We start from the raw sequence: 17,491 nt of genomic DNA on the forward strand, positions 1-17,491 counted from the left end.
GGATAAGGGAGGCCGAATGGCGCAAAAGCGCCAGTGTAACTACTAGTTTACGTACTGAGGTAAACAAACTTAAAGCCATGCGACCCCCACCCTACAATCCAGAATCTAGTAATGCTGACCGGAAGCTAAAAGTGTCAAAGTCTATTTATCCCCAACTCCCATTGAAAGAAGCGGGGGACCCTATACCATTGGAAGAATGTTCCTGGCTATGGGGTGGGGTACCGCAGCCTGACCCCGATGCACCAACGCCCCCGAACGGGGAGAGGAGCGGCCCCACTCTCCCGCTAGCTACCGATACCCCCACAACCGACACAGAGCTGGGGGACGATCCGGAGGCTGGCACCTCTACCATGGCGGTGGCACGTCCTGATCCACGACACCCCAGTGATGCGACCCCTGCAAAGACCCGTCTCATAGTTCTCTAGGCACACCTAAGGCAAAAGTTACTGAAGCTGCAATAGCTAGTGCAGTCCAAATGCCTATGCGACAATTGCCAAGGGGTAGAGGGGGGACACAGATGGTGTATGTCCCTTTTACCAGCACAGATCTAATGAATTGGTCATCTACTTTTCCCTCATTTCGACAGTGTCTGGAAGAATTTATTAAAAAGTTAAAGGATATTTTCACAATGTATAATTGTAATTATGATGATGTGGAGATAATTTTGAATCAAGTGCTAAGTGAGGGTGAGAAGGAAACGGTGTATAAGAAAGCTAAAGAGGCGGTACAAGGCAGGGCGGCTTATCCGCAAGAGAAACCTGAAATGGATTGGGATGTTCCAAAGACCGTTCAAGAGTGGGATAAAATGAGAAAGCGAATCTTAGAAGCATTAGATGTCTAAGCCTGTGTATGATTGGGGAAAGGTAGATGCATGTGTTCAAAAGCACGATAAGCACCCAGGGGAATTCTTCCACCGCCTTTGTAAGGTTTTGAAAAACCACGGCGGCTTAGATCCAACCTCCTCTGTAGCAAAAACACAAGTGATCGGCCAGTATGTAAAAAACTTATTACCATTCGCTCGGAAGTATGTGTGTAGTCAACCAGCTTATGAAAACAAAACGCTGGAGGAGGTGGTGTGGTTAGCAGCCCATGCCTGGAGGAATAGGAAGGAATTAGACACTAGGAGGTCCGAAAAGCTCCTTAATCTGCAGTTGCAAGGTTTCCAAGACGGCTCTCGGGGACGAGATGCAAGCTGTAGGAGGGGAGGCTTTCGGGGACAAGGCGGAAGAGGAGGCAGCTCTACCCAGGGATGGGGACCACAAGGTCAGAACTTCTAGCCACGGCCCGGGAGGGCAGGGCCAGATGAGTGCCGGCGGTGCCGACAAAAAGGACACTGGGCTGCCCAGTGCCCAAATTACCCCCTCCAGTCAGCTGACCCTCTTATGCAAGCCTACCAGAGGGTACAGGAAAGGGGGGAAGAAGAAGGGAGTACTGATTAAAAGCTAGCCGCCCACAATGCTTCGTTCCCCCCGCCAGGAACCCCCTCCGCTTCTTGGACAGTGCAGTTGGATGCAAACCACCTGGAACTTCCAGTTGTGGTGGGAGGAAAAACTTATTCAATGTTAACTGACACCGGGGCAGATAGAAGTACTCTACAGGACCCCAACCTTCCTACCACTTCTGCAACCGTAAAAGCTATAGGGGTTGGTGGCACCGTGTGCGCCCTTCCTCTAACTGCGGAGCAAACGGTCCAGCTTGGCCCGTTATCAGAGGATCATAGCTTTTTAATTGCAACTTCCTGTCCTGCAAATCTATTAGGCAGAGATTTGTTATGTAAACTACGAGCGACTATAACTTGCAGCCCGGAGGGGCTATATCTCTCAGTCCCTACTTCTGTCCCTGAAGCTACGGTAATGGCATTGTTAGCCACTAATGCCACCACAATGACACCCACTGCCCCCCTTGTCCCTGCTGAGTTATCTGATATTCCTGAAGCATTGTGGGCCTCGGCGTCCACTGAAACTGGACTTTTCAAGTCAGCAGAACCGGTTTATATCACTTACCGTACAGACATCCCTCTGCCCCGAAAAATGCAATATCCATTGCCTAAAGAGGCCATAGAGGGCATTCGGCCAGTCCTACAACAGCTTTTAACTCAAGGAATCATTAAAGAGGCTACCAGCCCTTGCAATACACCTATTCTTCCTGTTAAGAAACCCAAGCCTGGCCCCGATGGCAAACCGGTTTACCGCTTCGTGCATGACCTCCGACTGATTAATACTATTGTGATCCCGAGAGCTCCAGTTATTCCCAATCCAGCAACTATTTTAACTGCTATTCCCCCAGGAGCTACTTATTTTACTGTGATTGATCTGTCTTCAGCATTTTTCAGCATCCCTGTGCACCCAGACTCACAGTTGCTATTTGCCTTTACCTTTGACGGACGTCAATACGTATGGACCCTCCTCCCTCAGCGCTACAGGGAGAGCCCTACCATCTTCAGCCAGTATTTAAAGCGAGATCTGGACTCTATTTCGTTGACCATAGGTTCTACTTTGATTCAATACGTTGATGATCTGTTATTGTGCTCTACAGACAAGACTGCCTGTGTACAAGACACTCAAATCCTTCTTTTTGCATTGGCCGAAAAAGGTCACAAGGTGGCACTCTCCAAGCTACAGTTTGCCCAACCCGAGGTGGAATATTTAGGGCATTGTATTTCATATGCCTCTACTGCACTTACTCAGAACAGGATTGAAAGTGTTCTGAGTATGCCAAGGCCTACCACTAAAAAACAACTCCGCCAGTTACTGGGAGCAAGTGGCTATTGTAGAGCCTGGATTCCGGCTTATGCGGAGTTAGTGCACCCCCTCACTGATTTGCTGCTGGATTCCGTTCCCGAACCCCTGCCATGGATGACTCTACACAACAACACCCTTACAGCCCTCAAACAAGCATTAACTTCTGCACCAGCTCTGGGCAGACCGGATTACGCAAAGCCTTTCACCTTGTTTTGCCATGAACAATCTGGCACGGCGTCTGGTGTGCTAACTCAGCCCTTTGGGCCTGGCCAGCGACCGGTGGCTTATTTTTCGGCCCTTCTTGACCCAGTGGCTCAGGGTCTTCCGCCCTGCCTCCGCGCTGTTGCAGCTGCCGCTGTATTGGTTGAGAAAGCTTCGGGACTTACCTTGGGCCACCCTCTTCTAGTTCAGGTGCCTCATGTCGTTGCAGCGCTTCTTAATCGTGGATCCACGCAGCACCTCACAGCAGCCAGATTGACCAGGTACGAGTTGGCCTTGCTCGCCAATCAGGCTGTTACCCTACGCTGCTGCGAAGTCCTGAAACCTGCAACCCTTTTGCCTCTGCCTGAGGACGGGGAACCTCATAATTGCCTCCACTTGGTGGATTTGATCTCCACGCCTCGTCCTGACCTCTCCAATATTCCATTGCAGAATCCTGACCTCCAATTGTTTTGTGATGGCTCCGCCTGTCGGGACGAGTTTGGAGCCTTACGAGTTGGCTATGCAATTGTTACCCTGATGACAACGCTTGAAGCGCATGCCTTACCTACTCAAAAGTCAGCGCAAGCAGCAGAACTCGTGGTGCTTGTTAGGGCCTGTCAATTAGCTGAAAACAAAACTGTGGCCATCTATACTGACTCCAAATATGCCTTTTCAGTATGCCACTCTACTGGACAACTTTGGAAACATCGTGGGTTCCTTACCTCCAGTGGCTCTCAGATCTCCCATGTTGCCTTGATTTTGGCCTTGTTAGAGGCTATTCAACTTCCTGCAGCTGTTTCAGTTACACACTGTAAGGGCCACTCCCGCGCCTCGGACGAGGTTTGCAAGGGAAATGCTGCAGCCGATTCGGCGGCCCGTCATGCTGCCCTCTGTGGGGCTCCAACCCCTTTTCCTTTTTTGGCACCCCTGCTTCTGCAACCAGTGACGCCAGCCGTTTTGCTCTCTGCCCAGCAGACGACGCCCCCGGCCGAAGTTAGCCGTTGGAAATCCATTGGATGCCACCTAAATGAGGACAACCTCTATGTCAGCCCGGACGGTCGTCCAGTTCTCCCAAGACAACTCCTCCTTCAGGTTTCCCAGGCACTCCACCTGGCCTTGCACCTGGGAAAGGGGGGATTAGTGGCTCAAATGGAGAAGTTGTTTTTTGCTCCGGGGGTCCATGCGGCTGCGAAGACCGTAACTGCACAGTGTGAATTGTGTCAACGGTATAATCAAGGAGCCATCAAACTACAAGTTATGGGACATTGCCTGACTACCCATTTACTGTGGTCCAGATGGACTTCATGGACTTACCACCAGTGACAGGACTAAAACACTTGCTTGTCCTGGTTGACCTTTTTTCAGGGTGGGTTGAGCATTTCCCCACTCGAAGGGCAGATGCAGTATCCGTAGCAAAGTGTCTCCTCAAGGAGATTGTTCCCCGCTTTGGGATAATGACTCGTTTGGAAAGTGACCAAGGCCCCCGTTTCACTTCCCAAATTATTCAACACTTAGCGAAGGCCCTCGGCATAAAACAGGCCTTGCATACCCCCTATCATCCACAAAGTTCAGGAAAAGTAGAAAGGGTGAATGGGCTGATAAAAACATGCGAGCAGACTGGATTAAAGTGGCCCGAAGTGTTACCCATAGTGTTAACCAATCTTCGTAATACACCCCATAGGAAGCATTCATTGACACCGTTCGAAATTCTATTTGGCCAACCCTTGCCAATTCCCCTAACCAGTGTAGACGGGTTTGTCCCAGCGAAAACTTCATTAATGGCTGGGCAAGGTAAGTTGGCGGGTTATTGTCGCATGTTGCAAGATGCATTGAGTGATGCGTGGGCCAGAGTAAAAGATGCCCAACCTTTACCGCTTGATACTTGTGCGCACTCTCTTTTTCCAGGTTACTTTGTCTGTGTTAAAATCCATCGAAGGAAGCATTGCCTGGAACCAAGGTGGTTGGCCCCGGCCCAAGTCCTTCTGACTACTCCGACTGCAGTGAAGGTCGAGAGCATCAATAGATGGGTGCACTGCAGCCACTGTAAGAAGGTTCCTACTCCAACATCCCCAATGACTGCCATCACAACCGCCGCTTCTACATGAACTGTGTACCGATCGGTCAGCGGAATCAGAAGCAGTTATAGAACTGTGGAGCATTAGTTATGCTGTTACAAATATTGTATTAATATTATTTTTTGTTTGTTTTGTGTGGTTAGTAGCCGGTAGTGTTTATAATGTATGTATGGCTATGGGCATTAACCTGGGCCTCTGCCCTGGGGGGCTGGGATAAAAATACGTTTCTACAATTAGCCCAAAACGTAACCAACGCCTGGAATGTTAGTGATTGTTGGGTGTGTTCCCACTTCTCCTCCCATTCACTGCAAGGTTTCCCCATTTTGCCGGTTCCAGCGCTCCTCGATTCTTGGCAAAATGGGTCGGTGTGGTACGGCCAAAAGGGAAAAAGGGGAAGGGGACCCATAGATTTTAGGACTTGGATCCCGAACCATCGCCCAGACTTGCTCGTTAAGGCCCCCTTGTGCGTAGAGAAACAGTCACTATGCTCCCGAGGTAAAACTACACTGGGAAAATACCCAAAAACCCACTGTGAGAAAATCCTAATTTTGGGGAAAAATGCAAGCACTACTCTTTTGCAGTATCCCAATGGTACTGAGGTAGCCAACTATGCCCATGCCGGAGGCTATGTGGGGTACATTCTCAGAGAAAATACGACTCAATTTGCCGGCCTTACATTATGGAACTTGGGGGGAATAGGACCCAATCCTGATGATGCTGCATCCCTGGTGGGACGATTGCAGGACGTTTCTCAGAACTCAGGGGGCAATAAAGGCAACTATAGCATAGTATTAGGAGATCACCATTTATGGTGGGTATATGGTACTTGGGCAGGAAAAACCTTGCCCCCAAAGTGGTTAGGAAGATGCACGGTGGCCTTTGCCTGGCCAGCAGGGATGCATCGTAGAGACTTAATAGAAATCAAAGACACAACTCGACGAACCCGTCGAGATACCAGTTATAATCCTATTGTCGAGGAAGGCAGTGCAGGCATGCGAGCCTTCCGTATTCTTTTTCCGTGGGTGGGGGTGGGCCAACTTGAATACGCTCTAAAAAATATGTCAGCCGAAATAGAAATATTTACTAACGCCACTCGAGATGCAATCCAAGCCTTACAAGAAGAAATAAGCTCACTAGCTCGCTACAGTATGCAAAACAGGTTGGCCTTGGATCAGCTTTTAAGTGCGCAGGGAGGGGTGTGCACATTTCTCAATGCCACATGCTGCCTTTATGTGAATCAAAGCGGACACATAGTCACGGATACTAATATAATTGCAAACGTGTCAGCCTTCTTTCATGAGCAGGCCTATATTTCTCCCAGTGTGGGCTTTGACTTATGGGGCTGGCTCACCAGCTGGTTGCCTAACTTTGGATGGCTAAAAACCTTGTTTGTGTATGGAGTGGGATTCCTTATGATTGTGGGTCTGCTGTTCTGCTGTGTGTCCAGTTGTTGTGCCCTCTTCCACCGGGTATGTACCAAAGCCATGAGCCCAGCAAAGATAATATATATAAGAAAGGGTGGTGTTAACCAAGATGAAAAGCATATGAACATGTTAAACAATGAATAATGAGCCATGTAAGATAATTATCTTCAGGCTCAAAGGGGGGAACTGATAAAGAAAAGAACCAGAAAACAACCCTATAATCATGTAAAGCTAGGCTTCTGTCTTCTTTCTATGCTTATCTGTCTTCTCTCTAAGGTTATGGGTAGAAGGAATGTGAACTGTGTGTAACCTGTACTCCCCGTTTTCGGGAAAGAATTCCTTATACAGATAAGCCTCCATGTTCATACCTACCCCAGAACTTCAAACAGACTGGGTTAACCGGTTTGAACTGGAAGAGATATCACACTGTATGTTGAACCAGGCTATAAAAGCTCATCTCTGTTCTTTGTTGGGGGCTTCGCCATATTCCTCTGAGTAGGAATTGGTGAGCCCTTCAGCTGTCGTACTTGCTAGCATTAAAGTGCCTCATTTTATCTAAGAGTCCTGACTCTGTGTTTGTTTGGCTAATACAGAAGTCCAGGGAAGGCTACCCTCCCAACCCTAGACGGGAGGGAAACCCTTTTTCCCTAACATGAGCATATCAAACCCGTTCTTTATGCTGCTTCCCAGAGATTATCAAGTCAAGGCCAAGGTCCGATCTCCAAGGCACTCAGTGCCCTGCGCTTAGCATATCTAAGGGTGTGTCTACACTGCACTCTTCTTCTGGTGGGGTGTAGTGTACATACATGCATAGTCCCCAGAGCACAGGTATAAATCGCAGGGTAGATGGTGAGGCACAGCTTAGGTGAGTAAAGACAGATCTGAAGGCTGTGGGTATGAACCTGAATGCATAACTTACACAGCTCTCTACTTCCTCAACCCATGCCTCCCCATCTACACTGCTATTTTTAGCTGTGTAGTGCCCGCGGCCTCCCCACTTCTGGAGCCCTTCTCCAACCCGGGAAAATACTCCAGCAGTGGGTATGGGGTCCAGCAGTGGAGAAAGGCTCCAGCAGTTCCATGCCACAAGGAAAGACTCCAGGCAGCAGGGAAAATCTCTGACAGTGCCCCACAGCCAGAGCCTTTGCCCCACCACAGGGAAAAACTCTGGCAGCGGAGAAAGGTTCTGGCGGGGAGAGGTGCTTCACCGCAGCGAAAGGCTCTTGTAGTGCGGAGCTGCTAAAGGCTTTCCCGCTGCCTCCCCTCTACCAGAGCCTTTCGCTGACATATGTAGCTACACGCCATAGTGTGGATATGGTGTGCTATTCAATGCGATGTGCAGCTACGCATACTCTACATGTCGCCGCCAGTGATGTGTAATGTAGATGTAGCCTAAAAGACCACCCAAAGCTCTGGAATGGAGACCATAATTAAAAGCTCTGCTCCTCAGGCACAATGGAACTTTCTGTTATAAAAATTTCAAGCTCATCAAGTTCAGGACATAGAACTTTCCTAGGGGCTGGTCTGGGGAACAAACTCCCCCAGGAGCGAAGGACCATCCCAAACCTCACAGTCATCTGCTCCAAGTGCATGGTGCACTTCTTCAACCTGCCTTCTCTCACATACACGTTGAGCAGCCTGTACATGAAAAAAACAACCACCCCCAAAGTAACACCCTACCAAAACAAACCATAGCGCACACAATTCTCCCTTGGGGAGAGAATGCGAGTCACATCGCTTACTTCACTTCTGGAAGGTGCGCAGTGATGAGGGTGACATAAGAACCTGACTAGAAGAGCATAGAGGGAAAGGGCAGTCCTTTGGCTCTACAAGAACTGGCAGCTCAACCTTCAACTTCTTTTTTTAAGATTTTGAAGATTTTGTGTTTCCTGACTTGGTCCTGCACTAGCAGCAATAGTTTCTTTTCAAAAAGCGATAAAAAGAGTAGTTGAACACTGCTGATAAGAGAAACGGAGACTCGTGTCAGAGCTATGCCGCCCGCTGATCTGTGACTCAGATCTAGATCCTGGGGTCCTTCTGTGGTGCACGGCAGGCTGCACAGGGCTGTTGTGCTAAGCACATGGGCAAGTGGTTGCTTTGCATAGATTCAAGGCAGGTTAATCTCGCCACAAGGAAGGAGTGATTTGGCAGCGACATGCTCATGAACGCAGAATTGGATCCCCTGCATGTCATTTTGAACCTCTCATTTACACTATACATGCAACACTCCACACTTACACTGAACAGCATCCTATCCCTCAGAGCAGTGGTTGTCAACCAGGCGTCCGGGGCCCTCTGTGGGGACCACAAGCAGGTTTCAGGGGGTCCACCAAGCAGGGACAGTGTTAGGCTCGCTAGGGTCCAGGGCAGAAAGCCAAAGCCCCACAGCATGGGGCTGAAGCCTGGGGCCCTGAGCCCCACCACCCAGGGCTGACGCAAAGCCTGAGCAAAGTAGCTTTGTGGGAGGCCCTGTGGCATGGGGCCCCAGGCAATTACCCTGCTTGCTACCCCCTAATGCTGGCCCTGGCTTTTATATGCAGAAAACCAGTTGTTGTGGCACAAGTAGGCCTTGGGAGTTTTTATAGTATGTTGCGGGGGGGGGGGGAGGGGCTCAGAAAGAAAAGGTTGAGAACCCCTACCTCAGAACACTAGACTCTGAGGGTGAAATCCTGACCCTAGCAAAGTCAATGGGAATTTTGCCAGGATTTTATCCTAAAGCTTCAAGATCAGATCTCCACAAGTCCACCAACAAAACTCTCCATATTATAGCACGTGAATATACAGTTGTATAGTATATATACGTTGTATAGTTTGACCATGTCGGGTGGCAGTGGGAGGGATGGTACTTTTTTATTTTACTTTTGCCAACTGAAACAAACAACCACATGTTTCTGATTCTTCAAACTGTATGAAAATTGAAAGGTACCTTACCCTTACAAGGCACTTTGAGCTGTAATGTCACCGTGAGCTTTACATGTTCTATTTCATTTAGTGCTACACATGTGAAATTCGACAGAAAATCCTCTTCCTTTACTTCCTCAATATTTAAAATGGACTCTCCATAGTATTCCCAGTCACGTCCCATAAAACTAGTAGAGAAAGTTGTTATTTTTAGTTGTTAATGGATAGACACAGCTTGCAAAATATGAAAATTATTTCACATGATGCTTACAATTGACGGTCTTCACGAAACCTTGAAGTATCGAGATCTTCAGCTTTGATTTCATTAACCTCCCATGTAACAACGGCTATATTTTGCTTCCCAATCCCCAGAAGGGCTCTACAGCTAATGTCCACAGGAGAACCTAAACAAAAGTCAGTGGGAATTTTGTAAATAATCCTTGACACAAGCAAAATTCCAAAATAAGAGTTGTACTGACTTGCACCAAATAATGGAAGATGTGAATTAAAACTGATTTAATTATATCTGTGCAAGTTTGTGTTGGCAAGGCCGAAAATAAGGTTAACAAATCTTACACTTCATGGCATAAACTGGTAATGTGCAAGGGAGAGAGAGGAATTCTAACATTCCTGCAAATAGGGAATTATAGATTCATTATAGCAAAGAGTTTAGAATATTTTATTTCTTTAAGTAAATTAAAGTGCTTGCAAAAGGTCTGTCTGATGTCCTGGAAAGGTGGACAGAACCACCTCGAACTAAAGGTCCATCCCCTTAATCAAGGGAGCAGCCACAGGAACTGGGATCAACTAAATCCAGGGGACAAATAATAGCGGGGTGGGGGAGCAGGAATAGGAGTGTAGATCATAGGTTTAAAACAAGGGAACCAAATGGGGACACTGAGCAGAGAACCCAGACAGAACCCGCTGCTCTGCACAAAAGGTGCTAAACTGACAACCTGGAAAAATGAAATCCTTTAGCACAGAAGGCAACGCAATCTATCCTCACACTCTGCCCAATGCACCCAAACTATGATTAGGAAGCAATATGTCTAGTAGTGAGATGAGAGCTCAGTTTACATGATCTTTCCTTGGCCTCTCTCCAAATAACCCACTAAATGGAAATAAATTTCTGTCACTATGGAAGTCTAGTAACCTCAAGGTGAAGAATTCTATCAATAATATTGTTATCAATCCCAAGTTAGGCAACCCACAGCAGAACGTCATTTAAAAATTATTAAGATAAGAAGTTGATACATACCACACTCCACTTTTATTACAGCATTGTCTGCTGGATATTGAATTCGGGGAGGTATAGGTGAAGGGCATACTGAAATTAAGGTAAAAGGAAAGCAAGTGTTAGACAGCCTTACCACATTATCATTCTAGTTTGCCATGCTAACCTTTTAGCACTGCAGAAGCAGAAATGCAAGCTAACACCAGAACACCAGTGGTCCATATATTTACTAGAATTATCTGATTTTACTCCCAAGACAACATCCTTTGGAAAATCTGCATATTTGTATGAAATGCAAAGGTTGTTTATTAATTTGTGTTGCATTTTTACATCAATACTCATAAACAAGGGGAAAGAAGAAAGAATATTTTTCTAAAGCATGTTGCTTTAGCTAGTTGGTGGAGAAGAAAAATTAGTTATGTGCTGTCATGTTTTCTCACCTGTTTACATCGCTCTTTAGTAACATTTAAATCTTTTTTAAAGACAGGATGGGGAATTCCCTCAGGCAGTTGAGCAAGGGACCATTGCCCATCACTTCAGCTTGGTAGATTCCTTTTCCTTGACCTTTTAGCAGTGATGGCACTTGTCCTTTGGGGTAGTTGGCAATTCAGTAATAATGCTACTGACATATTTATAGGTCCACATTTTCCAGTGTGTGGGCACAACCTGTATACAGCTGCATACCCCTGACTCCAGCTTTCACAGAATTTAAGGCCAAAGATCATCTAGCCCAGGGGTGACCAACCTGAGCCTGAGAAGGAGCCAGAATTTACCAATGTACATTGCCAAAGAGCCACAGTAATAGGTCAGCAGCCCCACCACCCTATCAGCTTCCCCTACCTTCCCACTCTCAGAGCCTCCTGCCCACTGGCAGTCCTGCCAATCAATGCCTCCCCCTCCCTCCCCACACCTCCCAATCAGCTGTTTTGTGGTGTGCAGAAGGCTTTGGGAGGGAGGGAGAGAGGGCGGGAAGGGGTGCAGTGGGGGCAGGGCCTGTGGCAGAGCCAGGGGTTGAGCAGTGAGCACCCCCCGGCACATTGGAAAGTTGGCGCCTGTAGCTCCAGCCCTGGAGTCGGTGCCTATGCAAGGAGCTGCATGTTAACTTCTGAAGAGCTGCATGTGGCTCTGGAACCACAGGTTGGCCATGCCGATCTAGTCTGACCTCCTGTATATCACAGGCCACCAACGCCACCCAGCCACCCCTACACCAAGCCCAACAACCAGAATTAGATCAGCACACTAAACCCTCAAGCAGTGGTTTAGCTACAATGATGCATATGGTGCAGTCGTGCTAGGGCCCTTAAGGTTATGGGGGCCCATTACCTTAGGCACCATTGTAGTTATGCCACAGTCTACACATAGGCAGATTAGGCAGCTGACTACCAACTGGTGGGGACTCTGAGGAGTAGTAAGCAGCCCCCAGCTGGGTCACTCGAGAAGCATTCCCACCTCCTCCCCATGGGCTCCCCATCCCCAGAGTGGGTAAGATTGCAGCTGTGGCCATGGCTCAGATGCTGAGCAGCTTGGAGCTAATCCTGGTGGCACTGCGAGCACTGCTGAAGCTTCACATTGCACCCTGTCCACACCTGCTGCTCAGTGCCCATCCCCCGTAGGGTCTGCTGCCCCGGCAGAGGCCACAGTGGTGGCTACTTCAACAGTGAGGAGCTCAACCGGGAAGGTATGGGAGAGCAGACTGGAGGTTGCTGGGGGCCAGGCAGAGGGTGCAGGCTGGGATGGGAGCGGGGTGTGGAGGTTCCCACTGTGGATGAGCTGAGCAGGCCCAGGGGAAGGGTTTCAGGGGGTGGGGCACCCCTGCCTCAGGGGGTGGAGGCTGAGGAGGCTGAGGAAGAGATTTCAGGGGGGAGATGAGGAGCGAGCCCTGATGAGAATTAATCGGTTTTCACTGTTAGAATGTGTGTTTCTCCTAACTAGTCTAAATTCACTGGTGCACTCCAGCTCCTGTGCAACATTTTGACAATGGAAAACCATCATCAACCTGGTTTGATCAGCCAGCTAAACTGGGTTTCTGGAGCAGCCCGAAAGTAGCTGAAGCATACCAGTAAATCTTGCCCCATCTGGGATAGAATCAAACCTTATCTGACTAGTGAGTATATTTTAGAAGTCCATAGAAGATGTTACAGATATTGGTGGAAGATGGCTTTTTATCTAGGTCAGGTAACATTTTTATTGTATGGAAACAGCTTTACCTTAAGGGCCTTACTTAGACAGTAATGGAAAATGAAGTAGGAATCGTGAACTTTGAAAAGTGCTGAAGAGGCAGTTGTTGTTATACTAGGCTTTGGTTTTCTGACTGAATGGCAGCATGGATCCTGGTGTTTGGTTTCTGGGACGCAGAGACCACATTTTCAGGAGTCGTCTGGAAATTGGTGATAACACTTACTTACATTTAATGCACAGCTATGTGATTGGCAAATGCAAAGCAAATGCTTTTCGTGTGCAAATGCCAAGTGTTTCCTTGGCAAAATTGTGGGTGAAGGATTTGGGGCTTAATTCCCCATTGCATTCCTCCCCTTTGACAGAAGCATAATAACTCCATTCCTTTAGTTCCAGTAGAGATGCACCAGCTTGAATCTGGAGTAACACAATATTGACTAAAGCTCTTGGGCTTTTTGACTAACTGCATGCCTGCTCTGGGTGTGGTTTGTTAGTTTAAATTTTGGCATATCAAAACTGAGTTATGTGTGGTTTATGTTGATACAATATGTGTATTTATTACTAATGTGGGAAGTCTCAGAATTGTTCTTGCACAGATCTTCCATTAGCCTCTATTTACTGGTAAAATGTTAGGTTTAAAATATAGGTGCTGTATCTTACGGTGACATCACACACAAGAACTACCAACATGAGATCATCTCTGCAGGGCTCCTGCACTATAAAATTTAGCACTGTACTACAAGTAAAAATTTTGTACAAATGTGTAAATAAAGTGTAGATAGCTTGCAAAAATGTGTAGACATAGTCTGCATATTGTGTTTGTGTATTTATGGATAAGTTGGATATGTTTTGATTTTCCAAGAAGATAAAAGTAAGCAAAATTTTAGATTGCAGAATTAGGAAGGTTTCAGAGTAACAGCCGTGTTAGTCTGTATTCGCAAAAAGAAAAGGAGTACTTGTGGCACCTTAGAGACTAACCAATTTATTAGAGCATAAGCTTTCGTGAGCTACAGCTCACTTCCTCAGATGCATATCGTGGAAACTGCAGCAGGCTTTATATATACACAGAGAATATGAAACAATACCTCCTCCCACCCCACTGTCCTGCTGGTAATAGCTTATCTAAAGTGATCATCAGGTGGGCCATTTCCAGCACAAATCCAGGTTTTCTCACCCTCCACCCCCCCACACAAATTCACTCTCCTGCTGGTGATAGCCCATCCAAAGTGACAACTCTTTACACAATGTGCATGACAATCAAGTTGGGCTATTTCCTGCACAAATCCAGGTTTTCTCACATCCCCCCCACCCCCATACACACACAAACTCACTCTCCTGCTGGTAATAGCTCATCCAAACTGACCACTCTTCAAGTTTAAATCCAAGTTAAACCAGAACATCTGGAGGGGGAGGGGGTAGGGAAAAACAAGAGGAAACAGGCTACCTTGCATAATGACTTAGCTGAAGGTGACGGCTAGTGGAGAAAATAACAGAATGCCACTAGCCGTCACCTTCAGCCCCCAACTAAAACCCCTCCAACGCATTATTAAGGATCTACAACCTATCCTAAAGGATGACCCAACACTCTCACAAATCTTGGGAGACAGGCCAGTCCTTGCCTACAGACAGCCCCGCAACCTGAAGCAAATACTCACCAACAACCACATACCACACAACAGAACCACTAACCCAGGAACTTATCCTTGCAACAAAGCCCGTTGCCAATTGTGCCCACATATCTATTCAGGGGACACCATCACAGGGCCTAATAACATCAGCCACACTATCAGAGGCTCGTTCACCTGCACATCCACCAATGTGATATATGCCATCATGTGCCAGCAATGCCCCTCTGCCATGTACATTGGTCAAACTGGACAGTCTCTACGTAAAAGAATAAATGGACACAAATCAGATGTCAAGAATTATAACATTCATAAACCAGTCGGAGAACACTTCAATCTCTCTGGTCACGCAATCACAGACATGAAGGTCGCTATCTTAAAACAAAAAAACTTCAAATCCAGACTCCAGCGAGAAACTGCTGAATTGGAATTCATTTGCAAATTGGATACTATTAATTTAGGCTTAAATAGAGACTGGGAGTGGCTAAGTCATTATGCAAGGTAGCCTGTTTCCTCTTGTTTTTCCCTACCCCCCCCCCCCCAGATGTTCTGGTTTAACTTGGATTTAAACTTGAAGAGTGGTCAGTTTGGATGAGCTATTACCAGCAGGAGAGTGAGTTTGTGTGTGTATGGGGGTGGGGGGGATGTGAGAAAACCTGGATTTGTGCAGGAAATAGCCCAACTTGATTGTCATGCACATTGTGTAAAGAGTTGTCACTTTGGATGGGCTATCACCAGCAGGAGAGTGAATTTGTGTGGGGGGGTGGAGGGTGAGAAAACCTGGATTTGTGCTGGAAATGGCCCACCTGATGATCACTTTAGATAAGCTATTACCAGCAGGACAGTGGGGTGGGAGGAGGTATTGTTTCATATTCTCTGTGTATATATAAAGCCTGCTGCGGTTTCCACGATATGCATCTGAGGAAGTGAGCTGTAGCTCACGAAAGCTTATGCTCTAATAAATTGGTTAGTCTCTAAGGTGCCAGAATTAGGAAGGGGTCCCTAATCTATTCTTGCACCGGGACCATCTGGGGCCTTACTACGCCCAAAAGGATTGTGGGTATGTAGTGAATGTACCTGGAATGGTCCCTCAGAATAGGTGCTAACTACTTATGCTAAACAATCTGTTCCACCTTGCATTTTGCTGAAGCTGGGAGTACCTTTCCCAGACTTGAAGAAGAGCTCTGTGTGGCTCAAAAGCTGGTCTCTCTCACCAACAGAAGTTGGACCAATAAAATATTTTACCTTACCTACCTCGACTGTCTAAGTGATTGTGTGTCATAATCAGAAAACACGAGGGACTGAGGTGCACCAGTGCAGTTGCAGGGAGTTAGTTAAGTGAGATATGCCCGATGATCATTGCAAGTGAACCAGGCCTGGTGCTGGAGAAACAATCTGCCCATTTGTGCTGCCATGCTGACCTGGGGGAAAATTCTTTTCAGATCCTACATATAACAATCAGTTAGACCTTGAGCATGTGAGCAAGACCCACCAGCCAAGCACCTGAGAGAGGAGAGAATGCTTGGTACCATCTCAGAGCACCAGTCCTCCCTCTCCAGTGTCCCACCCTCAGCTGTGGCCATCTCTTATGCTTCAGAGGAAGAAAGGAAAAAAAATCACGCCACATTCCAATGAGGATCAAAACCAAAACAAATTCAAAACCTCAAATGTGGCTGCAAAATGGAATTGTTGTCCAGTCAGCTCTGTCCTTGACCATGGTCACAACACTGGGCCCCCTTGATAAGATAGCAATCAAAAGTGTACCCCAAATTCCACTCCTGTCTCATGAGAGGCCCATACACTTTCAAAATAATGAAGTCTCATGCATCTACTAAATTCAAAACACATCAACAAAACTCAAAACGTTTCCCTCTGTTTATATTCATCACCTCAATCTTGTCTGAGCTGTCTGTCATATACTCACCAAACAGCAAAGGGGACAGAATGGAACCTTGTGGCACTCCACTGAGGGAACCAAGGAAGCAAGTTCTTGCCTCCAGAAACGAGCACAGCCAGAATAGCCCCAAGAACAGCAACTTTATCATCACATCCAACAGCCAATGTTGTCAGAGGCTGCTGCTGGGAGATTTAATGTGGTCAGAAAGCACAGTTCAGGGCCAAGGCAGTGTTGGTAGGCAAAGAGATTATTACGAGATGGAGCCCAACCTGGGTCTGTATCTCAACCTTCTCCACCCACAAAAATCTGTTGTAAGCAGCTGGTCACAAGCTTCATCATCAAGAAGCAACAAACTAGTGGAGAACTTTTTTCTCTTTAATGATACACACAAAATTCACTTTGTTGTAGCAAGGCAGGTAGTGATCCTTATCTTATTAAGCAGCAATATGACCATCTTACCTTTAATTATAAAGGGTCTTGTCGCTGATACATTATATACATTTGCATTGTGCGTGTAGGTAAAATGGCAAGTATAATATCCTTCGTCAGTTTTTTGGGGATGTTTAATAAAAAGATACTTCTCTCCCATTAAATATTTTTCACGTGGTCCTTGGAGAGCTTTGCAGTCCTGAAAAATAAGACACTTTCATCACATGGCTGTACGTAACTTGGAATAATAATCTGATTTTCATTGATGTTGTTAGTGTTTTTATTTACCTTATACCACTTGACAATAGTAGCATTCTCATAATTGTCAATCGTAGGGCAAACAATTCTTCCAGAAGTTAACGTTCCGGTATCATTTGGATAACGTATCTGACTTGGGAAACAAATTCCTTGCTTGTGTGGATACACCATCACACTCACAGTGTACTGTTTCTTATAATTATAACTTAAAAAAATAAAAATAAAAACAGATCAGACACAGAGGGCTGTGGAATACTTCTAGGGATTAGCTAGAAATAACCTACAATTTCTACTGAATATTATTTTTGCTTTATACGTATGCACGTGATACTGTATTTCTCTTGCAGTTAAAAGATGTGGGGGAAATGGCCACATAAAAATAGCAATTGGTATATAAAAGTTTCAGGGATTCAAATGGATACCATGAAAATAAGTGAGATTATACAGATTGGGATTATAACTGTCCATCTAACTAAAACAGACATCTGTGCTTATTATAGCCTTAAAACTTGCATTTTTCAGTGTTCTGCT

At 46.5% G+C, this 17,491-nt stretch overlaps 1 protein-coding gene across 1 annotated transcript in view; it reads right to left on the minus strand.

Moving 5' to 3' along the window:
* IL1RL1 (interleukin 1 receptor like 1) overlaps window positions 1-17,491 on the minus strand; it is a 44,362-nt gene that overhangs the window by 16,223 nt on the left and 10,648 nt on the right. Inside the window, exons 4-8 of the mRNA XM_073327534.1 lie at window positions 16,991-17,165; window positions 16,733-16,901; window positions 10,601-10,669; window positions 9,614-9,746; window positions 9,373-9,530 (exon numbers count right to left, since the gene is read on the minus strand). Of these exons, the coding sequence (XP_073183635.1) occupies window positions 9,373-9,530; window positions 9,614-9,746; window positions 10,601-10,669; window positions 16,733-16,901; window positions 16,991-17,165 (704 nt within the window). The remainder of the gene's footprint in view (window positions 1-9,372; window positions 9,531-9,613; window positions 9,747-10,600; window positions 10,670-16,732; window positions 16,902-16,990; window positions 17,166-17,491) is intronic.

Source organism: Lepidochelys kempii, chromosome 1 (assembly GCF_965140265.1).
Source record: "Lepidochelys kempii isolate rLepKem1 chromosome 1, rLepKem1.hap2, whole genome shotgun sequence".
NCBI classification, from domain to species: domain Eukaryota; kingdom Metazoa; phylum Chordata; order Testudines; family Cheloniidae; genus Lepidochelys; species Lepidochelys kempii.